Source organism: Pagrus major, chromosome 3 (genome assembly GCF_040436345.1).
Source record: "Pagrus major chromosome 3, Pma_NU_1.0".
NCBI lineage: Eukaryota > Metazoa > Chordata > Actinopteri > Spariformes > Sparidae > Pagrus > Pagrus major.
This window is the reverse complement of record NC_133217.1, coordinates 20619196-20645008: the sequence shown is the minus strand read 5'-3', so window position 1 is coordinate 20645008 and position 25813 is coordinate 20619196. Positions and strand designations below refer to the sequence as shown.

At 37.2% G+C, this 25813-nt stretch overlaps 1 protein-coding gene across 1 annotated transcript in view; it reads left to right on the top strand.

Annotated features, from left to right (window-relative positions):
- epb41a (erythrocyte membrane protein band 4.1a) overlaps positions 1-21706 on the top strand; it is a 45605-nt gene extending 23899 nt beyond the window's left edge. The window contains exons 12-20 of the mRNA XM_073463078.1: positions 404-478; positions 1791-1838; positions 3103-3165; positions 3295-3342; positions 6866-7036; positions 13408-13536; positions 17865-17981; positions 21240-21320; positions 21608-21706. Coding sequence (XP_073319179.1) covers positions 404-478; positions 1791-1838; positions 3103-3165; positions 3295-3342; positions 6866-7036; positions 13408-13536; positions 17865-17981; positions 21240-21320; positions 21608-21706 — 831 coding nt within the window. The remainder of the gene's footprint in view (positions 1-403; positions 479-1790; positions 1839-3102; positions 3166-3294; positions 3343-6865; positions 7037-13407; positions 13537-17864; positions 17982-21239; positions 21321-21607) is intronic.
- Positions 21707-25813: the final 4107 nt, after the last annotated feature.

Sequence of the window (25813 nt, the reverse complement as noted above, 5' to 3'; positions counted from 1 at the left end):
CAAAATGTACTGGAAATAAGTTAAATAAGAACTTAATAGTTGTAAATACCACAAGAATGAAAGTAATGGTAGTGAAGGTCACTTGACTTGTAAGGCCACTATTTACAAAACTGTAATTTGTCTACAAACAGGACAAAAGTTTAAATCTAGAGGAAAAAAAAATCATAGCTACAGATTTTGGAATTTTTTTTAACCTTCCAAACTGTATGTATCCTCTCTTTATAACAAGTGGCAAACTTTTTGATAAATGTTGTAATTTACTTTTGTTGCAAAATCATATTGAACTATAGTTTTATGTTTTTGTTTTAGCTTTTTATGGAAACTGAATAGTTTTGTGAGAGGTTTTTAGCCCTGGTTGTGCTTGGAATTGATCCTGAAGTGTGTGCTTTGTCTGTGCTACCAGACAGTGGCCAGGAGAGAGCGGCGGCACTCCCCCTCTGTGACCACTGCCAATGGGGAAAGAGAGAAAAAGAGTCAGGTTTGTTTGCTTGATGCATGTTGGAACCAGCTGAACGCTAAAACTATAACTAAAACTATATACAATATATTATGCACTGTGTACAATGTGTAAGAAATTAGAGCAATATGGATATAAATACATATATAGTACCAGCAAAATATAGATACAAAACAGCATGCACTGTCTATCTTTGAGGAGAAAAGAGGAAACTAAATAAAATTGACCCCATTAAGAAAACTATGGATGATACATACCATCAAGTATGAAATAGTGGCCTTAATTTAATCAAATGCAGAGAGAATAAGACCTTTATTTGAAAAAACAGAAGAGATTGGCCATTTTACCCAAATGTCCCTCTTTAGAAGATAAAAAATATATTGTTAACTTATCTATTTAGTCACAGAGAGTAAGAAATCTCCCTAATCCTCCCTGCTCTCCATGATCTGTTTCACTGTTTCAGTTTGCCTTTTAATGAAAACTCAACACTTCTCCCATGTTTACTCATTTACCATAATGTTCAGTATAATGTACATTTTCACAGCAGTAATTCCATAAGTACAACAACAGAGCCATGCCTTTTTTTGATATCACTGTAAGCTACCATCAACAGAACTCTAAACTTTCTTCAAAAATATGTATCGATAAAAGCCTTCCAATGGCTCACATGGCATCATTTGTCTCTTGCCTAATAGGAGTAACAATATGGATAAAACCCTCTTCTACCATAAATGTAATTGTATATCACAATAGCAATATATATTGTGATGTAATACACCCTACAGGAACAACAGTTCCAATTGTTGATGACCAGACAAAAAATTCTGCTATTGCCTAATCCAGATTGAATATGTGAAGAATCAAAGTGCTAAATCACACTGATGAAAAATAATATGACAGCAGTTTTAAACTGATCAAAATGGAAAAAGTTGAAGTGACCAGAATTAATTGCTTTATTAAACCAGTCTTTCCCCTTAAAAGTGAAATGCGAGCATGATGTGAGAATGTCCACTATGCTAAATTTACCATGAGCTCTTATAATAGTTCATTATTTTTTAGGAACTCGCTGCTTTTATTTGTTCATGCTGGACACTTGGCCATTATTTTATTATAGGCTTTTATTTCAGAATTTAAGTTTTTGAAAAACATTTTATATATTCAGTTCAGTCAGTAGTTAATAGTTTAACTGTCAGAGGAAGTGTTACACCACTTAAGTCTTTCACGCACGTGTTTTTTTACTGTATTACAAATGGATGTTTGCTACACTGGCCAGGTACACTGACAAAGGACCTTAACATACACTAACTATGTCTTTCCTCTGGTGGGGGAGCAGCGCTCTCCTCAGGACAAAACAAAGATGGAGTTGGTGCAAGTGAGGAAGGTTAGCACGCTCCTGAGCTGGTATTCCTGCTGACTCACCACCCCCATCTCTGCATCTGTCACAAATGAAGATACTTTTGTATCTTTTTGATATTTTTGTTTTTCAGTTGTCTGAGAGTGCTGTTTTCATTTGCAGAGACACAGAGTGCTTTAATCCGTTGTTTGTCTTTCTGTGAAGACTCTTGCATGTCCTATCATCTGTATAAGAACGTCCTGATGGACCAAGGACAACAAGTGTTTCTTGTTAAAAACTTGGGTTCTTCTTCAGAAAATAAACATCTGGGTATAGTGGCTTAAAAAATAACATTTGTAAGAGAGAGGATACTTTTGTTTTTCACACATACCTGCTTGTTAATTTCAGTTTTGACTTAATTTAGACTGTTTTAACTCCAAATTTACTGTAACTGCTGGATGTAGAGACCTGAGTACCATTTGGCTGTCCACACACCTAATTGAATTTATATGCTGCCAGCCAGCCAGAGTAGCAGTTATGCAGTTAAGTTGTACACTGATATACATTGACAGTCTAAACTGAATATATATATGTATATGTATATGTATATGTATATATGTATACATATGTATACATATGTACATATATATATTCAGTTTAGACTGTATACACATATATATATATATATATATATATATATATATATATATATATATATATATATATATATATATACATATATATATATATATATGTATATATGTATACATATGTATACATATGTACATATATATATACATATATATATTCAGTTTAGACTGTCAATGTATATCAGTGTACAACTTAACTTATGTATATATACATGAGCTCATTTTTATCAGGAAATAAAAATTGTAAATGTTCAAATTGTTGTGTTGTCATCACAGTTGTGATGTTAACATCATGACAAGAGAAAATAATTTTATAATATGAAAATGCTTGTAGTGAAAAGCAGACACCGTGATGCTGCATCTCCTGTACACTGCACTGCACTGCAGCAGCCTTTGCATGCACAGCATGTGACTTCTCCTCACAGCAGTGAGTGTGCCTGGCTTCTCATACACATAACTGGTGTGCATGTTACTGAATTCCTCACCTGTCCTCTGCTGAGCTGGGCCCACTGGGAACTGCAACCCAACCTATTTGTTCCTGCAACCTCATATTTATTTTAATTTTTGTTGTTCACATCATCTCAGTGGATTCCATTGCAAAGCAGATAATAAAATGTTTGAATGAATTCAACCAGCTCTTCCTTTTTCCTCATTTTCCACAGAAAAGATCTAAGAAACTTGAGGGAGAAACTATTTATATCAGACATAGCAATTTAATGTTGGAGGTTTGTATCTTCAGTCTTCAGATATCTGTTCTGGCTGTTTGCTGTCATGTTTTTCTGCCTGCGTCAGTAATTGTTGATTTTCTTTTTGCTTTGACACCTGTTTCTCTTAATTTCTCATTTTGTTTTCAGCTTAACCCTAGAGGCATGGCATGCACTATTTTCCTCTCTGATTCTCATGCAAGTAGTGTCATTTCACTTTGACATTGTCTTTGTCATTTCATATTTTATTTCTTTGAAATATACTACTGGGGAAGGTCTCTTTTTTCAGTTTAAACTGGTACTGCAGCTTGGCCTTTGGTGCTGAAATAAACAAAACTGTCTGAGATAGAAGCTATAATACCACTGTACAAACTTACAATGTACTTACTGTTGAAGTCAACAATACTTATGCTTCTTTTCAATAATGTAAAGACGTGGATCTCTAAGAAAACAAAATCCAAAAAAGCAAATACTTTACTGTCCTTCCCCAGTCATGTATGTCTCTGTGCTTTCACTAGAAGATTCTGGACACTTTTGTTTCTCTTCTAGTTTCTTTTCATTGATTAATGTAGTGTAAAAACTCCAAACTCCCCAACAATGCTAATGCTGTAGTTACTGTTTGTTGTGACTCTGAATTTCTGTTGCCCTGATGACTGTGATCAGAGAGGGATGATATGTTACATTAGCTTGGAAACACTAATGTTGGTGAATTTTCCTTGTAGAGCTGCATAAATTAATATATTTTATTTTGTCATTAGATCAAAAGACTAGGTGTAGTGACACACACAGTTACAAACCCATGGATAATTATTAGTAATCCCTTCTGCTGAACTGACTTTTATTGTCCTCTACAACCACATCATTACCAGGCTCCGGGTACAACCTCAGCCTGCAACTAATGTGTCATGTCACACCCCTCTTCATGTGTCTTTGCTGTATGTCTTTGCTTCTCTGATTCAGCCTGCCTTCATTTAAATATGCAGTAAATGTATGGATTACATGCTGGCCACACACACATCAAACTGCCATTTCAAGGCTGTACAATATTAAAACAACATTTTGGTAAATAGCTCTGTGTCCTGAAGAGAGCTACTGTATCTCCAGGAGCTCCAGGATGTGTTTAGCCTAGCTTAGCCTCCAGGTCTACCCCAGCACTGCTTCCAGCTTAATTCTTCAAGCAGAACATTAAATCACTGTTAAGCTGTTTGAATGTGAAGTAGAGAATTATTGGGCGCCGATTGTAAAGTTGTGCATGCTAAAATAAAGAGCAACTTTTTCGACACATTTAGCAAAAAAAAAACACTTTTAAAAAACATATGCTAATTTTAAAATGTTACTTTTGACCAGATTTACAGCAATATTTGTGAACTTTGTGATATTTACTTCTCTTGTAAAAATATGTCAATGTTAAATCTAAATACAAAATCTAAATCCAAATGTTAAATATTACATCTAAATGTTAAATCTAAATCTAAATGTTAAATGTTAAATCTAAATCTAAATGTTAAATATTAAATCTAAATGTTAAATTTAAATCTAAATGTTAAATGTTAAATCTAAATCTAAATGTTAAATATTAAATCTAAATGTTAAATCTAAATCTAAATGTTAAATTTAAATCTAAATGTTAAATCTAAATCTAAATGTTAAATCTAAATGTTAAATCCAAATCTAAATGCTAAATGTTAAATCTAAATGTGAGGGTGAAACTCAATATTTAGCTAATATGCAAATTCACACTGCCTATCACCGGAAGTACCAAAATAAAAGCTCATTGCCGCGAACAAGCGCTATCTGCGGTCTCCTCGGGTAGTCAGGCGAGTGATTGCATTGCACTGTTAGTCACGTCTCCTCACCGTGCTCTCATGTTGCCTGCCACCATGTCCAGAGACTCAGCTGGAAACATTGGTAGGGCCGTTTTGGCGGCAATACACATTATAACAGCATCCATATGATTATAAACAGTCAGTGGGTACATGTTTAGATTGACAGGACTCCTGTCAATGGAGGACACCTGGGGAAACACCTTGAAAAAAACACACAGACGTCATCAACATGACGTGTACCGCCACGCCTCTTTAGGAGCCGCAGCGCCGGCTTTCTGTGTGAGTTACACAGCGGTGCGTCTTCATGCCAGCGCTGCTTGGCTCCGTGTGAACAACCAACAGCGGAGAATTGGCGAACCGCCGCTCCGGCTCTCTGTGTGAAAAGGGCTAGCGACAGCTACAGCATCCACCACAGTAGAGCCACCACAGCACTCGGTAGCTTTTATTTTGGTAGTGTGAATTTGCATATTAGCTAAATATTTTGTTTCACCCGTGACATTTAGATTTAACATTTAACATTTAGATTTAACATTTAGATTTATATTTAACATTTGACATTTAGATTTAAATTTAACATTTATATTTATATTTAACATTTAGATTCAGATTTAACATTTATATTTAATATTTAACATTTAGATTTAACATTGACATTATATTTTTACAAGAGAAGTAAATATCACAAAGTTCACAAATATTGCTGTAAATCTGGTCAAAAGTAGGCTAATATTAAAAAATTCACGTACGTTTTTTTAATGGGGTTTGGTGCTAAATGTGTCGAAAAGTTGCTGTTTATTTTAGCATGCGCAACTTTACAATCGGCGCCCCATAGAGAATACATTCATTTTTATGATCCCATGAGGAAGAAACAAGAAGTCTGCCTACTGAATACTGCAAGCATGCTAAAATGTATTAATGCAACATTTTACTGAAGAAAAACTCTACTCAATAGGTAGATCACATGGTACAAAATAACAATGATCAGAAAAAAACAATTACCATTTGAAAACATAATTGTTATCAACAATCTGGTTGCTTTAACAGGGTATGTTTGTAGCTATTGAAGTTCATTCATGACCCTGAAAACAGGGTTTGCAAAAAATGTGTAAAATGTTATAATTATACATAATTAGCCAACACCATTTAATTTCTTTCTGCTGTCTTAATTTACTATAATTTTTGGAAGCTTGAAATATTTAGTGTATGGACTGCCTGTCTCTTTCCTTTGTATGCTGGATGTGCACATCATTTATTTTCATTGCTTTTGTCCCAACAGACCTGCTCTCCATATGCAGGTTTTCCAGAGATACATGACACCTCCTAATATGTCATCAAACATCTCCTCTTGCTAGCATTGATGAAGGCATAATCTGTAAGCCAGTGATTCTGTGCTTTATAAATAACCACTAATCAGGAGTCATCCTCTGTGCATCTGCTGCTTTGTTCTGTTGTCAATAACCCAAGTGTGGGGGGTTTAGAAAAAGCTGTAAAATCCAAATTTCAGTGACTTCAGCTGGGCTGAAAATACATCCCAGATCACAGGAAAACAGATGATGACTCCTCCCAATGCTGTTTGGTGTCTGGTTTGTCAGACAAATACCTTTTCCATGGCCTCAGCATGCCATTAGGAATAGGCAGACTCAATCCAAGAGAAGTAGAAGAATCCAAGCTTTTGAAAAATCCAAACTGAGTCAAAGAATAATTTACAACGTCTTTTTCCAATCTGGGTCATTCATCATTATATCCTTTCTGTACTCATATAACCTTAATTTTCCATATGGTCATATAGTCTTCTCATTTCCTTTTCCCTTCTCATTTTTTTTATTTTGTTTTCTCTCTTATCTTATCTTATTACTGTTATTCTACCTACTCTGACTTTTACATTCTTGTTGAAGGACGTAGATAAGACCCAGACTGAGATCATGCGTCACCACACTAGCATCAGTGAGCTGAAGAGGAGTTTCATGGAGTCGGTACCAGAGTCTCGGCCCAGTGAGTGGGACAAGCGTCTTTCTATCAACTTGCCTTTCTGCACAGCAAGCATCAACGGCCAGCTGCAACCAGTGGTGAGTCCACCAAATTGGGCAGAAAATACACAGCAACAGTACTTTCATACTACATTTATTCCTGAAAAGACATACATTCTTCCACAGTGTCAGATCATCCGTAGACTTTATCATTATAAAACTTCCAAGTTGTTGAAAGGTGTTTTTTCATGTAATATCAATATGCTAGCAGTTTATGAATAATAGCTGAATCGCACTGAGCTGCTTCAGTTTCAGGGTCCAGGCATAGTGCATGCCACCCACTGTAACACTGCCATGAGCCCTTATTATTTTAAAACCTATGCTTTTCCTATCATGACAGGAGTGTGTAGATTGATGTGGGCCTTTTAACACACATCTGTTAAATGTTAAATGTATTCAAATTACAAGGTCAAGACAGAGCCTCAAAATTTGGATAAAGAACGAAATATGAGAGGCTTTCAGGTTTTAGTGAGTTTTAGTCATGCAAAATAACAAACAAATTCAATTTATCAAATTATCAGATCAGTTATGGGTCGTCAGAAGTCATGCTGTATGTGCCCACTATTTTAAATGTTCATATGTACAGACTTTCATGGAGGACTATTATGGGTAAGACACATACATATGTGCAGTATTGAACAAATATACTGTTGTTTTCAATGGAGAATATGCCTACACTGTACTTTATCATCTAAAACTGTACACTGATCTGCCACTTGGTGATGATGGACTTTTTCATATTTGCTAATGTGAAGAAGGTGTGTGTGTGTCTGTGCAAAGGAGGATGTTAATATGATGTTAATAAAAGCTATAATAAAGATTACTGTTAATCACTCGACCAGATATATGACCTTATAGTCAGCCCAGTAACAAGTGAACACAGTGAGTGGATCTGTTAACACACATATTAATTCTGGGGAAATAATTAATTATGATTTTCATAAGCATAATGGGTACACGTTCAGTGATTGAATTGTGAAATGTACAGAAACCACAAAACAACAGTCTTTAATAACTAAAGCAGAATCTTAGGTTTGAATCTAGTATTTCCTATCATAGCCTACACTTAAAATTATAAACACCAACTGTGTTCAACCATGAGAAAATGTGTTGAACCTGATGAGGCTGTTGGGGAAGGAGGAGATGTTGTGTCTGAGGTTGGAGGATGAAGAATGGGGATGAAGAAGGAGAAGGCATTGCACTGGTCGGCTTTTATTGGCATGTTTGCTCCATGCTGTGGCAGGTCCTGTTGGGCCCGCATCTCTCTCTCTCTAGCCCCATTCACACTGCCTTATCAAGTTGGGAATTTTGCACCTTTATTCCGCCTCGCCTCTAGAGAGGCGGAATCGGGGGACGGTTTCGTTCTGCCTCTGATCCGCTAGCAGAGGTAGCAACAGAGGCAAGACGACGTTTGTGTGTAAGGGTAAGCTGGCAGCGCGGGACAGGGCTGTGATGGTGTGATGGCGTTCACAGTCTGACAACTAAACAAATCCTTCCCTCGTCAAATAAAAGAGAAATGTCCCACACTTCAACCCACAAAGCAACGTTACAGGACCAAACAACAATAATGTGGTAGGGTAGGTGTCTTGGACATCTTATGTGAGGAAAAAAATAGAGAATTTATTCATGGAAAAGTGGCTGTCATCCTGTCTGTCCTACCGACTCTTTGTCACACTTCCGCCTGAATATCATTGTCTTTCCCTGGCAGCCACAGCCTGCTGTTAACTGGCGATGATTATGTGACATGATTTCAAGGGAAAACTTTATTATGTCTTTGTGTCTCACATGTCTCGCCTTTCAATATTGTGTTATTGTCATTACTGTCTTGGATAAAATAAGTATTTGATAAAAAAAAATTTAAAAAAGTATTTCAAAATGTCTTTAAAAAGATGCTTTACGATATGAGTGGAAAAATGTGACAGCAAACAGGAAACATCAAACATTAACTGATTGATGATGTGACGTTACATTGACGACGTGACGATAATCCTGACTCTGTGTTCAGCATTGCTTGCCTACCCAATACCCAATACTATCGTTGTGCTGAAATAATCGTGTAAGCCCAACTACCTCATTTATATGCTTAATGTTTTACTCACAGGTGTGTGAATTGACCTGGATATGAAGCAGCAGTGGCAAGGAAAAAATACAACTTTACAAGTTTCGAAAGTAGAAACTTTAGTTTATGAAGTTGTGAGTCCTCTCCGTTTATATGCTTTACTGACAAGTGTGTGACAGCGCAAAATAATATAACATTAGTTTCTAAAGTTATAGTCCTCTTCTCCATTTACGCGTTACTCGCAGGTGTGTTAACGTTAATTGACCTAGTTATGAAGCGCCCATAGCACAAAATAATATAATGTTTCTTAAAAAATAAAACACAGCCCTCTCCAATCCTCCTCTCTTCTCTTTCGTCTTCTCCTGCTCCTCTCCTTTCTCATCTCCTGTCGCCTCTCCTCTCTGATAGAAAAAAATATTGAATTACATTTTTTAAACCGATTTATTACTTACCCATTTCTGTCATATAGATTCAACCATTATTATACCTTTATTGAAACTGGTCTGATAATATAACTATATCTGAGTGGGATAAAGCTTTAGATCAATGTAGAGTCATGACTTTAAGATTAAGTGTTGCACATGTCCATTCTGAGCAACATTTGGTTTGACGACTGTAGTTCAGGGAATTTCTGAGGTATCTTAATCTGTGAAGATTAAAGATGAGCACAACCATAACCAAACAATAACAATAATTTTGAAGGGGTTTCATGAGCCTAACAGGAGGACTTCCTAGACATGTAGAAGCATGTATGTATGTATCAACTTATTAACTTTTATATCATCGATAATTATCAGAACTGAAGATTTGTGTTTTTCACTGGACAGGTCAAGCTTCTAGTTAAAATCTAGTAAATATCTTGCTTATTTGCTTGCTTGCTTTTAAATATCTAATACATCACTGATTGGAGTACTCAGCCCAGTACTGTCATGCTGTGCATATACCCTTTAAAGGCCTTAAATTGAAGCAGTAATACTTCTTGGGGCATGGTGTAGTTGCTTACATGACACCACCATTGGTTATAAAAAACAGTTGGCTGCATAACTGTTGAAGATAATATTTGGTTGCCTAGCTGCAAAATGTATCTTCTCTCTTTGGCACTGGCAAAGAGAGAAGTTATACTTGATTTATCTTGGAGTCACAGCTGCATTTATACAGCAACATTTCTGGCTGTCAGTTCATTTTAATGGGATTACTGCTATCAGAGGATGCCATCACTGATAACAGTGATCCCATTCTGGACTCTGCATGCTGTCATACAGAGTCAAACTGGCATACAAGTCCAACAGGGAGCAGGCAAGAATCAAAATCCAATAACAAGCAAGGTTGAGGTGAAACAAAGCAAAAATCACTTGAGGACCTAACCTGACAAAAGGCTGGAATGCTGAACACACAAAGACAAACATGGAGAGGGGAACATATAGACTAACTAGACAAGGTAATAATTAATGTATAAAACAAATTAAAGGAAACAGACGGGATAAAGACAGTAAGGAAATAGAAAATGGTACCCCACAAGCGTAATGAGCCCAATTAACATACTGATAAATTATATATTTAGATACACACGAAGAGGGTTTGATCAGTCTTTATTTGCAGATGATGGTGCCATTTGAAGAAGAGGAAGACATGCAGAGTGTATTTTTAAACAAGTTCAAATGGCTTTAGTTTCTGTTCAGACAAATGGGGCTTTAAAGTCTCTGCTTTGAGGTCTAAATTTATTATCTTTGGTTTCAGAAGGAAGTTACACAACCTTGGACTGCACATGTATGGATCTTTACGAGAGAGAGTGAAAAATAAAAAAAAACGAGGTGATAGTTTGATGTTCATATTGCAAAAATACTAATAAAATGTGATAAAGTGTTAAATATCATGAGAAGTCTGGCTGAATTTGACTGGGGGCCATGCATTTAATATACAAGTAATGATAAGACCTGTGCTTGATTATAAAGATGTTTTGTTTATGGCTCTGCTGTTAAGTCAGTGCTCGTAAGATATTCTGCAGACCAAAGCATTTAGGCTCTGTTGTTGGGCTTTTCAAACCTCCCCAATTTTTGCACAAATGAGAGCATTAAAGTGGGTATTGCAGGTTAGAGACCCCAGTGAATCAATGTATAGGAAAATAATGTTGAAACTAGATTTTCAAAAAAATAAACATATACAAAGTGACTTCTAGAGCCTTTTTTTGAGAGAGTTTTACTTACACATCTAATGATGGCCCCTCTGATGGACCTCATGGGACCTTTTTTCGGAAAAAAAATATGTATAGTAGTGAATGGAGAGAGACAAATATTTTTTTGATCCTGTTTGAGTTTTGCCATGAATCACACATATGATGTTTGTCAATTTAAAAGATCATTTTTCCAAGTCAATGAAGACATAGTTTGTTGTAAATAAAGGAAAATACCATCTAGTTTTGTGTTATACTGCTCTATGAACTACATCGTCTCGCTCAACACACGTCACCAACGCCAACATGGCCGCCACGGAAGGGGCTTGACTTTGGCTCTCAATAATATTGACGCTGAGGAGATTGAAAATGTATATTCTATGCATACAACGGACAACCTTGTAACTATGAGCCTGCTAGGCATCCAAGAGATCAGGGACAGACCAGAGTTAGGCAAAATAATGGCCAGAGATGAGAAATTGTGTTGTAGGGAGAATTAGTAGAGAACTTGGCAGTTGTCTCGGTTCACATTACAATGTTATAAAGTGTTTTATCAGGCTATAACAAAACAAATATTGGTCGTCTTGCACCGGCAGTAGTGTTGATACTTACCCATAACAGAAAGTCAAGTTTTGCTGGGTTCATGGGCATGTTGGAATTGAGGGACATTAAATAGCCGATTCTATGGCAAAGGCAATCCTAATGAAAGGAAATGTAAATATATCCCTTGGAAAAGTGGAACTCAAGGAGGGTGTTGGAAGAGAATGGCAGGGATTATGGGAAAAGGGAGGCACTATTTTACCCTGCATCCTCAGATTAATAAAGCCCCTTATTGTTCTGGAAACCAAAGAGACTGTGTAAAAATATGCAGAATGAGGCTAGGACATTGTGGGCCTAACAATCAAGCAAGTTTTCCCGGAATGTAGTACATATAATACAGAAAGGAAAACTTTTTGAGAGAAGAGATTGTGAGACCTAGGAGTCTTATCATTTTCTATTAAATGTTTCTTTGGCCAAAATGGCAACCACCAACTGATCACAAAAGCAGTTTTAAAGTTCCTGCATGATTCAAGGTTATACATGAAAATATGACGGGTGATTGTGTCAGTTAAACATTTCCTGCAGTGGGCAGTAAAACTGGCAGCAGCATCCAAACTGCTAAAAGTTCAACAAAAAGTTGTTTTGGAGCCCCCTACTGGCAGTTTGTATGCAGCAGTGTTACCTTATCTCATTTCCTGTGTAGACAGGATGTTGTTGTTCAGAAAGAGATGAATGGCCGTATGTGTGCAACTAACTGAGTTTTAGTTGTAATATTCCTTCATCCTCTTCACGTGCCTTGCAATGCGCAATGTCTATGAGTATATTTGGTTATTAGGCTTATGTTATTGAGGAGCACAATATTTGGCAGCTATATAAGAAAACAGTATCTTTATTTGCAGATTACAAATTTCTGTATGGTAATTTAATCATGCTAATTATGCTGAATTTATTGTGTTCTCGTGGCAGTACATACATATTTTAAAAGACACTTGTTGTCCAGCAGACGACCAGAGCCATGAAAATCTCTGTTCGTAATTGACACGTTATTATTTCCTAACTGTATATTCAGGAGTTGTCTTGTGTTTATGCGACAGATTGTGAGCCAAAGTTTCCCTGCCAGTAAACTCTCAGTCACTTTGGTTGCTACTGCAGTGTCTGTGGGCCTGTTAGGTGAAGCAGACAGGCCGGGTGGTGGCAGGGGAGCCCAGCGACAGCCCACCCTGCAGACAGCCAACCTGTCTGCTCCATCCAACAAGCCTAGAGACACTAGTGACCCCAACAGGAGCAGCAGAAGACCGTGTCGGTGTGAAAAGGAGTGTTACTACAGCTCAAAAAACACCAAAAACAGACATTACCAGATCTACTGTCTGTGTTAACAGTCTGAGTCAAGCATAGAGAATGCAACCAACGAAGCCAACCAATCAGAGGCGGAGTTGGGTGGGTCTAATGAGAACTCAGGTGGAACCTATAATAACGGGAGTCTTGTCTTCTTGAACAGTATGATTGTCCCCTCTTCTGTTCAAACAGAGCAATACAGTCCCTAATCAATATTCAATTTCTTGCCACTGAGTATGTGGTTTTATTTTGTATTCAAAGAGCCCTCAAAAAGTTTGTTGCTGACTGTTTATCTGATCCCTCTAGTCTCCTGTGCTAAAGATGCAGACAATCACCATCTCAGATGTCACAAACTCTCTGAGAGGAAGTGTGACATACAAGGACATCCCCTTAGTTCACACTGAGACCAAGACCATCACATACGAGTCACCACAGGTGAGCGAAATTCAGGGAATTGAACACAAAATAGAAGATTTGATAAATTATCTGCAGTCTTGATTAAATGCAGTTATTTGTCCTAATTGTCTCATGTTGTATGCAATGCAGTGTTAATTTTAAAGCTATCCTAGTACACATGTTGACATAATATAATTATGTTCACAAGCTTGTCTGACCTCTGCCAATGGGTTGAAATCAGCTAAACTCACTAAGCTAGGATATAGAACTTTTTTTTTATCTCAGTTAGAAGAAATGGTCATTTAGTATTTCCATAGATTAACTATTTAGAAGGCCCCTAGTTGCCACATATTTGGCACCTGTGGCAGGCCAGGACGTTGCATGATAGTTCACTGGCATCGGTGTGAGAGTTTCAATGGGTGACTAAGGCGCAAATTGTAAAATGTTTTGGAAAAAGTTGCTGTTTAAATGCAGCCATTACCATTTTACCATGTACAGTGAACCTGGAGCCTTTGGGTATCCTGAGGGTCTGGGGACCAGGGGCCTTATTACAGTATATACGTTACGTGAGTTTTTTTATTTTAGCTGTCATATATTTATTGTGTTTAAAATTGCTGCAGTGAACATGACAGTGCTGTCAGGAGCACACTGTGTGCTGCAAAGAGCGTACTGTACCCTGTCCACACACACTGCCTCCTCCAGTCCTCTCACCCGGCACATCCTCATCACTTGCACATATAGATTGTATAAATTATCAAAGCTTGGAAAGAATAAAACCAGTGACAGCTCACGCACAAACATTACACTCCATATCCTCATTAGGATATTATTTTTATTATATTACAAGTCCACCCTAACAAATGTTCAATAAATAAATTGTGTTTATGTTAGGGCTGTCAATCAATTAAAATATTTAATCGCGATTAACCGCATGATTGTCCATAACCGTTAACTTGCAATTAATCATCTGTTTTATCTGTTCTAAATGTACCTGTTGAGAGTGGACGTACTCCGATGGTAACTCAGTTCATATTGACAGTAAATGTAAAAAACTTTTTCTTGTTGAGAGAACCATCTGGCAAGGCTGTGAAGCTGAACTTACCACTCAAAAGACCCTTTTCTTTATCCATTTCTGCTCAAGGAGTTTTGTTTCTGCTGCCATCCACAACGTTACTGCTGCATCGCATCCTGATTACCCAAACTATGGAACGGGCCGAAGGTCACAACTTGTGTGTGTTAATTGCACGTTAAAAAAATGAACGGCGTCAAAAGGAATTTGCATAAATCCGTTATTATCGCGTTTAATTTGACAGTCCTATTCAAACTTCCATTTTCAGATGATATCGCAGTGTGGCAGATATCACTGATTGGCGCAATCATTTTGGCACATGAAGCAGTCAATCCAATTGCTGTAAACATACAAACACTGTGGCGCCAGACATATTGCTGAGTGCACAGACTGTCCTCGCACTACTGAAGGACAACATGAATGGAAGAATTAACAATATGTGCTTTGTAACCTTCACCTCACCAATAAACGACTTGTTTTCTGAATCAGAGAAATTCATTCAACAGTGATCTGGAGTGAGTTTGTAAATTAGTTTTTATTTTTAATTCATTAATATTGTTATATTAATATTAAGTTATTCTGAGATCTCCTCCAAAACTACATAGTACCTATTTAACATTTATGAGGTGCTTTGCATTGACCCTTTATGGTTGAATATGGGTGGGGAGAGGGGGGGATATGAGGCTGATCCACGTGCGCACATTTCAAAGTTGATTTGAGAACATTCACCTCGTTGTCTTTCGACCAGTTCTGTGAAGCTTTTGTTGCATGTCCAGGATTTCCCTATATCTTGCTGCATTCATTTTACCCTCTAGCTTTACAAGCCAGGGCCTGCTGCTGATTGGTGTGTTTGTGGTGATGTGCAGTGTTTGGTGTCTGCCAAACATAGCGTTTAGTCTGATGGCCAAAAAGCTCCATTTTGGAATCTTCTAGTTGACCTTGGAGTCTCCCACATGCCTTTGGGTGAACTCTTGTAGAGATTTAATGAGCTTTCTTCAACAGTGGCTTTCTCTTTGCCACTCGGCCATAAAGCTTTGACTGGTGAAGAACCCGGGCAACAGTTGTTGTATACAGTCTCTTCCAGCTCAGCTGCTGAAGCTTTTAACTCCTTCAGAGTTGTCAAGGTGTCTTGGTGGCCTCCCTCAATAGTCCCCTTCTTGCACAGTCACTCAGTTTGTGAGGACGGCCTGCTCTAGGCAGATTTACACGTGCCACATTCCTTCCATTTCTTAATGATATATTTAACTGAACTCCGGGGGATGTTCGGTGACTTGGAAATGTTTTTGTATCCATCCCCTACTTTTCGATCACCTTTTCACAGAGTTGCTTGGAGTGTTCTTTTGCCTCCATGGTGTAATTGTAGCCAGGAGTACTGATTAACCAGTGACTGGACCTTCAGACACAGGTGTCTTTATACCACTATCACTTGAGACACATTCAGTGCACTCAGGTGATCTCCATACTAGCACCAGTATGTAAATGCAACTGAATTCTTATGCAATCACTTATTTCACATTATGTATTTTTAATTATTTGACATTACTTTGTAGAAATCTGTTTTCACTGTGACATTAAAAAGCTTTTTTTTGTAAATTCTTTGTTTTGTATATTTTTTGTATATTGACCATGATTCCATTTATAAAAGCAATAAAAGGGGAAAACTTCCAAGGGGGTGAATACTTTTTATAGGCACTGTATGTGGCCATCCACTGCTGGGCCTTCTGCCACCACCGTTTCACAATCATCTGCCCCATCATCAACTCTATTTGACTGCATATGATAAAGTACACTGATATTTAACTGAGGAGGAGGAGGAGCATGGCTGCACTTCTCTCTGTGTGTAATAGTGATGCGCCGGTCTCAGTCCGTGGATCAGGCGGGATGGGTCATAAAAATTATCATCCTGATCAATAGCGGGTGGGATGCAGGTGGGTGAAATATGTCTCTATGAGAAAAAATGAATGGCATTACCTGCAGCGATCCTCCAGCAGCAGAAATGATATGTGTATCTCTACATTAACATGTGCATTTGGTGCATAAGGTACAGCTAATAAACCTCGTTGATTATTGAAAACTCCTGACTCACCAGCAGGATTGTTTAGTAATTCCTGTTAGTGAATGTTCTGTGTTTTTCTACATATGAAACGATCTCATACACAGTTCAGATTCATACAGTAAAATAGTTTGGTGTGAAGCAGCTGTCCGGATAAATCCTGATATCCTGTTGAGGAATATTTATTTAAGAAGCTAAAAGTTTAATTCTGTTTTCTCTGGAGAGTTTTCTCTTCAGCTTTTAGATTAACTGCTTAAATGTGCCACGATATTTGTTACAGTTACATTACTGCGCCCATGGAAACATTTAGGATAACTGAAAGCAGCCTCTGGACCCGTCCGTATAGGCGTATATTACTACCTGAATAATGTGAATAATGCACCATTGATTTTAGACCAGCCCTTTGCTGGTCTACGGTGCAGTCCAGAGTGTAACGCCTGACTCGTTTTTTTGACGGCCAATTTCAGAATTTCGGCCATAAAAAACAACTACTGGCATATGTTTAAAATGCTGTTATAGTATATAGTGTTCATTTGTAATAACAAATGTTATCATTGTGACTTTTAACGCTTATTATTAACAGTTAATGTATTAATTAACTGTTAATTAATGCTTATTACTGTATTACCTATTTAGCGACTTTATAAAGAATATAAAGAATAATGTGAACATGAATACCATTTGTAAATGATCACTAGACATATTAATTAACTGTTGTTAACGATTACTACTGCATTAACTAATGTTAATTAATTTACCCTTATTGTAAAGTGTTACCATTAACTCATCATGCCACACACTTTAGTCAAACTAAATAAAACACACCAACTGTCTTAGTTTGTGTCTCTACAGTCAGCTCAAGTTTGATGAAGATAAATTCTCAATTAAAGAGTGAGATGTAAAATAATACCGGCTCTACATGCCGTTTTCACCCACTGCTGATGTTTGGCTCTCTGTTGCTTCCCTCCTGCCTGCTTCATTCCTCTCCTGTCCTTGCCCCTTGGAAACTATTGATTGAATCAGAAATTTTTAGATCAAAGAATAAGACAAGAAAAATAACCAGTTCATTCAGATATGCAACACCATTTCAGGACATATTTTGGTCGGTTCAAAAAAGTTCTGAGGTTCAATACCCAGCTGTAGTTTCAAGTAGTAGTCTCACAACTTTACAAATTACAGTTCACAAATATAAATTACAGATGAGAGATAATTGAGTATGCTTAAATATTGTGTAACACTTAAAAGCTGTCTCTCCCACAGCCTGTGGACAGCCTGGCAGAAAGGGACACAGGAGTGCTGCTGAGTGCCCAGACCATCACCTCCGAGACCATCAGCACCACCACCACCACCCAGATAACCAAGGTCTGCCCACTAACAGCCCCACAATCAGTAAATAGAGATCAATACAAACCACCACTTACCACTTTCATTCACTTGTACCAGCAATATAGACTCTTCACACCATACTACTTAAGAACGTGCTGCAGAGTGACTAAGGAGACTATAAGCGGTCTGCCAGTAGTTCTCATCAAAATCAGGGATACTAGGTTTTTAATGTGTATGTGGCCTCACAAGTCTGATATGAATTGTTTGCATTTACATTTACATATATACACAAATTATTTGTGCAACACAACATAAGTATACTGTGGAGTAAATGTACGTTTTCTGTTTTATTAAAGATATAATGTAATCTGGCCTGCAAATTATTATCTTTTTATTTAATTATCGTTTTTTAGTTGTTTCACACCAATTTAAACAACACTGTCATATGCAATTAAATTACAAACACAATTCTATAAAATAAGTGAGTTGACTTTATTGACTTGGAAATTCAAAGTCAGTTCACTGCTGGCGTTCATCAGAAATGCGTCCACAGAGCAAAACAGTGGTCATTTTCTGCATTCCGACATATTGCCGAATAGGCACTTTTGCTTTTCACTTTGACAACAAATCCTCCGCCATCACCTTTTGCAGTCAGCTCTCCTAACTCTCTCCACTCCTGTTACTCTGTGTTGCGACTCTGCTGCTGGCCCCGCTGCTGCATGGAGGAGAGGCCTACAGTAGTTTGTAATTGCAGCGTCTGTCATCAGAGTATTGATTTTTTTTTTTAATAAAATGACTGTGGCCAAGTTACGTAATTGGTATAGCACCTGGAACACTGACTACGCAGCAAGCCTAGTGCAAGGTTTAAATATGTAATTTATAAGGGGAAAAAAAGATTTTCACTGTTAAAAACTTATGCGCAGATGTATACTTCTGTTTGCATTTTTTGTTAATTATGAAGAAAATGTGAGCAGAAGTGCTGCCAGGTCTCTGGCAAGAAATAAAGTACAAATGTATTTCATGTATTAGTTTAGAGCAAGGTTTCAATAAGTTATTTAAGAGTAGGGAAAAAGATCTGCACTAATTGTTAAAAATAAATCAAATAAGAAGGTATACAAATGGCTGTTTGCATCTTTGTATTATTATGTTCATAATGGAAATAAAACATGAAATTTTCAGAAATATCACTCTGTAGTACTTGAACTATACATTCCTAAGCGCAGCTACTCAAACTCTAACTAAAAATAACAAAATCACATAGTGTGAAGTTTTGAAGCTCAGTAGTGGTTCATGTGATGGACACATTGTTTTTATTAAACTTCTGTGGCATGGAGTAAGTGTGCAGGCATTACATTCTGGTACTGTGAAGTGCGTATAACCAGCCTCTCCTAAGTAACTAAGCTTTGCCTAACTGGAAGACCCTGTGAATTACTGATGAATGACAGTGAGCTCTTTTTTTGCATCCTGCAACTAAAAAAACAAAAATAACCAAGTTTATTATGTTCATTATGTAAATATTTTGTGTTTTGAATCAGATTGACCCCAGCAATTTAATCCTACAAATCAACTGTAGTTTACAGTGTTACCAAGTTACAGTCAGACCATCAGCAAGGAACACAGTGTTCAGAATTAGAATACTTTATTGGCCAAGTACTGTACAGTATATTTGAACATACAAGGAATTCAGCGTGGTGGTTGCATGTATATATCTAAAGACAGAAAGAATAAAACATCATGTAAACCAATAAAAAAGAATAAAAATAAAAATAAAACATTAATAAAAAACACAATAGGAGGGCTCGAACTGTCTCCCTGTGGTCATGGTGATCTCTTGGTAGTGGGTTTGTTCTTGGGCCTCCAGGATTTTGATGGTGATCTGATAGATCCAGTCATTAATGTTTACTTTCTTCCAAAGGGGTAAAATGATTGACCACATTAACCTTATAATAACATCCCAGTTCTCAGTAAAATTCTTGAACAGATAGAGACAATTACACTATAACTTATCCTCTAATCCATAATATCTATGATGGTTTACAAAGCTCTCACTGGCCTGGCAGCTAGACGCTTTTTTTTAATCCCAAAAAGTATCTTACTGCTGCAACGTCCCCCCACTCTTGCTTTTCCTTAAGACAGCAATGCATTAAGCTGCTAACTATTACTCAAGAAATGCAACTCAGCCTTAAATATATTTTGCATCCTTCAACCTCACTCCACTTTCCCAACTATTTATACTCCTTTAACTGCTACGTCAAGCAAAGTAAAGCCAGCAGTTCAGTTTATCATGAGCTTTTCAACAAACAACGAATAATTCTTTATTGATCCCTGAGTGGAACTTGGTTCATTACAGTAGCTCCTTCTAGAATAGATATCATCATAGATAGATTGAATAAAATATAAATAGAGAAGACAAGAAATGAGATTAAGAAAAATAAAATAAAATATACTTGAAGTAAAATATAAAATAATTGTAAAATCTGCATTTAACTATAGATGTACATTTATATATAGAATTGCCTATCTGTGACAGTAGTCAACAGTATAAGTAATAGGTAAATGCTCGAATATTGCACCTGATATTGCACAGAAAATTGATAGGAAATCAGTCAATTGAAATATTGGGCAGTTAGCAGTATTATAAGTATGTAATGCTACAGAATTAATAAATGCTACATAAGTTGTGGTTTTGCTATTCAGATACTAATCCTACTCAGACCTAAGCAGCTTTATTGAAAGGATCTTCACATTCAAATGAATTTGACTCTATAACAGTTTCTTGTTACTCTTAATGTACTAAGCTGAACAAAGACAGGTTAAAAAAAAAAACAGAAATATTATGTTATTATGTTCTATTTAATATACCGAAACAAAACATTGGAGGATAAAAAATCATAATTATTGTCAGTGTGTTAATGTTACCAGTGGAATTTGGTACAGCCAGCAGAGATGTGCTGTGCCATCTCATCAATATGTTTCAGCATGACATGCTGCAGGTCTAGGGATTTATTTTCATTTATTTTCATTTGAATGCGGGTTCAGTCTTAAATTCTTGAGTAAGATATTGCCTTACCAGTACAGTTTATTCATGTTATGCATACATTCATGTTCCATTGCATCATTCTCCAAGAAAGGGTCACCAGACAGTCTTACATGGTGATTGACTGGCAAGTGTTGCCTGGGTTTCATGTCAAATTGGATTCAGTTCTCATTCAAAAATCTTTTAGATAAGATGGGTTTTGGCTATGCGTGTTTTTGCTAGCTTGAATTTTTGTTTGTGTCATTTCTCTGTTGTAGACAGTGAAAGGAGGGATCTCTGAGACTCGCATTGAGAAGAGAATAGTCATCACTGGAGACACTGAAATCGATCACGATAAGGTGAGGAATGTATATGATCGAAAAAGAGTCTCTGATGGACAACATTTTTTCAACCCTCACTGTTCACACTAAATTTTGTTGGGGTAATGTTTTTCTCAAAACTCTGCAATAAAGAGGTGGTTTAATTGTGTATCGTCACAGATTTCAGTTTGAAATGCACATGTGCCTGATAGGTAAATCTGAAATTATCTATATGCTTAATTTGCCTCATAGATTGTGCATGCAGTCATTTGAATTAAATGATGTGTTCTACTCACCTGAATTGTTGTCCTTCTTTCATTCTTCAGGCTTTGGCTCAAGCCATTAAGGAGGCAAAAGAGCAGCACCCGGATATGTCTGTTACCAAAGTGGTTGTGCACCAGGAAACAGAGATCACTCCAGAGTAAGACTGACTGATCCTTTGTGAGGTGAGTATCCAGCCTGAACCCTCACTCACCTGCCCCTAACCATCCATTCTCTGGTAAGATTGGAACTCTTCACACAATAAATCACCTGCTGTTCATGCAGATGATATGATTATTACATTCCCTCACCATAAAACTATCACATGACACAGCAACTTAAGCTAGCATGGGCTCACAAACGGAACCTGTGCCCCCTAACCTCCCTACTCCACCCAACAACCAGAAGGCTAAGTAATGGGTCAATTAATAAATACAAAACACAACAAATTATAAATTAATTCATTAATCTATTTAAGTCAAATAAGGTTCCTAGCCAGCTGAGCTGTAAAAGCTATAGCCGGGTTGGACAATACGTGACTACAACATATGAGTATGATTAGCTGGTGACTATTAGTTTAACAAGTTATGCTTGTGAGACTACATTTTGTTTGGCTATTGTTACAGTAAAGCCAGAAACAAATCTTGCATTGTAAGTCAAACACAAGAAAGGGAAATGATCCAAATGTAGACTAGTATAATCGGTCTATTCTCGTGCTTCCATTTGTCTTTATAATTAGTCATAGAGATAGAGTTTAACACTCAGAGTCAACAACTGAGGTGAATCTTTTTGATTTGGGTTTAACAAGAGGTATAAGTCAGTTACTGAAGCGTAAACAAAAAAGTGTGTCTTGAAATTTCAGTTGTTTTGACAGACTGAGAGGATCAAAAAGGCACCATTGTTATAAAAATTTTTGATAGTTCTGGGTTATACCAGGGCGAGAGCTGATAAAGAAGGCACAAACATCTGTGCTAAAATACTAAAGGTAAAGGCCAATTCAGTTTACATGTCTATGTATCAGCGAGAGTCTGCTTTGGTCCGTGTGAAAATGGAGCTTTTGGAAAACTACGGCCAGGGTCCATCTATGTGTAATTATAAAAGGGCAGTGGAGGAGAATTGTCCAGAGGAATCCGCCAGGCTATAAATGATTGAATTTACCATTTGAACAATTATAGCACAAGTCATTCCAGCGTGGCCTTAGTTTTTTCCCTGGCCTTTCTTTGTTTGTGTTGGCCATTTCCCAGGCTTCTATTTGAGAAGTACCACTTAGTGAACACCTGATTTTATTTGAAATTTACTGCAACCATCATTACCATCATTTACATTATTATGATTTCAATATCAAATTTCATAATGATCAAGTGCCTCCTTATGAATAACATGTAGTAATGATCTAAATTAAAGCTAAATATAAAGTGCAAACGTTTGGTTGTTAAATTCCACTAAAGATATTTCTCTGTTTTTCTCTGACCATCTTTTCATCTCTCTTTCTCCCAATTTACCAATCTTTAAATCACCCCTTAGACCTGTCAGTTGCCCCCACTCTTCCTCCATACTTGTGTCACATCATACCATATTGACTGCAGCACCCCCCAGCCATCACACCCAACTGCACGGCCTTTGACATGAACCACCAGACCACATCAGAGGGAACAGGCTTCAACGTTGAACAATAAACTTTAACCTCCATGCGTGTGAAGTTTGCCCTGAAGGAGACAAATCACCAGAAAATTCCTAAGAACTTTCCCCGTATTCCCCACAATCCCCTCTTGTTCCACTTACTGCCAAAAAATCAACCGCTGGACTGATGACAAAAATAACTTTTTTTAAGGAGGAAAAAAAAGAACATAAACTACAGCATTTGTGGTTTATTCCTCTGGAATATATACACTCTAGAGATTTTAAGAAACATTTTCAAGGGCATTTGGTCTTTTAATCTTGAGATTACTGGTACATTATTTTTCTACGGCTTTTCTTACCATCAGAATTGGTTATCAATAACTTGGAGGTCAAGTGTTTTTAAATGTGTTCCAAACAGCATTGACAAAAGAGAATTGTAGGTGATTTTTTGTGGGATTGTACACATTGGGAACCGAGCAACCCTCTCAAATCTTAGAGCGAGTTTGGTGTCATTTCTTGTACAGTTAATATTTTATTTTCCTTCTCAATGTGAAAAAATATTTTTTCAATTTATGTACAAAAAAAAGATTGATTTTATCAACGGCGGGGGCAATTACTCGTTTCACCTTGTGTAAAGCTCTGGCTTAAACATTTGTTGATGATGGATTTTACATCTTTTGATTGTTTTTAAATTGTTCTTGTTGTTGTAGTGCTTGTGTCACTAGAATGGGGCTTTTATCAGTATGAAGCAGACAGCAGTGACCGAAATAACCTTTTCTTTATGTATTCGCCACCTCTGTCTTTTTTGTGTGTGTTTTGTTTTGTAAAACTACTCTGCAAGTGTGACTTCAACATTTTGTATTAAGAACATTCCTGTCACTTGATACAGTTTTAAGGGCCTTCCACATCAAGAACAATAACTATAACTGTCAGCAGAGACCACACCTCAACTATAACGACAATGACATCAGGAAACGATATCGCCTGGATCACTTTCAGAGTGATTTCATAATTTATAGAATAACAGCCAGGGACTTTTTTCCAACAACATAATATTGCAGGAGTTCTTATAATATTGGTCCTTTATGGCGATCACCAGGATAATTGATGTTGACTCAGCCAAAAGTATGAAATAAAATTTGTCTTCAAAAGTAGTCAGCTCTCCTAACAGAGTTGGGTTCTCCTAACTCCACATCTTTGAAGAACTTTGTAAAACCATATTTTCTTTTTCATTGCTCTGTGCAACATTGAGCAGCAACAGGTCACTGCATGCTTGGTGCCACTGTTAACAGAATGTTATTTTTTCATCAGTGTGGATGCTCACATTGTTATTGTTATGGGTATGGTTCTTGGGTGTGGACATCCCTTTACTCATATCTACTAAGCAAGGCATCAGTATCTACAGTATTTTCTGGTTATGTTTTACATTTGTACTTCATGTACCAAATGGGCAGTGTGTACTCATCTTAAGGGGGATTAACATGACATTAAAAATTAGGTTAATTTGAGTGAAGTTTAAGATTAAAGATTAAAGCAATAATCATTACAACTATTGCAACACTTCAACACATCTAAAAGGTTATCTGGTTAATGTTGTAATTACACTAATTAATTAGACCAGTTCCTAACCTACAGTGAGTGGACTTGCATGACATTCTCATCCCAAGCACGTTAGCACTGCTTTGTGACATAACTCAACACCTCATTCAGATGCACAAGGTAACCTTTAAGGACAGATGACTCCTAGCAAACAAATTACAAATTCTACAATGTCTGCTGCGATATTCCTAAACTTCTAATTGTGCAATCTGATTTAGTAACATTACTTGAAGGTAAATTAATTTACAAGGTTACGAGGTAAATTTATTGTCATTTTTTTTTAAAAAGTCTTACCAAGGGTTTAAAAAAACAAAACTATGTTTGAGTCCTTTGTGCTACATCTATATGAGAATATAGAGCCTGATGAATGAAGCTGCTCTGTAGTCTGGTGGTCCGGCAGCAGATACTTCTGTATCTGTTGTCAGATGGCAGCAGGGTGAACAGACTGTGGCTGGGTGGGGTGTTGTCTTTTAGTATCTTTGGGCTCTGTGCAGACATCTCACTTGTGCTTTTTTAACCAGGGTGGTGATGTTGATGACCAAGAGAGGTTCTCAGTGATGATAATTCCAAGGAAACTAAAACTTTTGACCTGCTCCACCTGCTCTACGCTGATGTAGACAGGGGTGTGTGTCTTTGTCTCCTTTTTTCTAAAATCAACAATCAGCTCCTTGGTTTTGCTGACGTTGAGCAGTAGATAGTTCTTTGTGCACCACGGTTATGGATTTCCTCACGATATGAACTCTCATCGTTGTTTATAATGCAGCCGATGATGATGGTTGTTGTCTGCATACTTCACAATAGAGTTCTCCTGATGTCTGGGAGTGCAGTCATGGGTGTACAGTGTGAACAGGAGGGGGCTGAGCACACAGCCCTGGGGAACTCCAGTGTTGAGCACTAACGTAGAGGAGATGTCACTGTCAATCAGAACTCTCTGGGGTCTGCTTGTGTAGAAGTCCTGTATCCAGTTGCAGAGCATGTGTACTGAAGAGTGTTTAGTTTTCCAATCAGCTTAATGGGTGAAATTGTGTTGAATGATGAGCTAAAGTCAACAA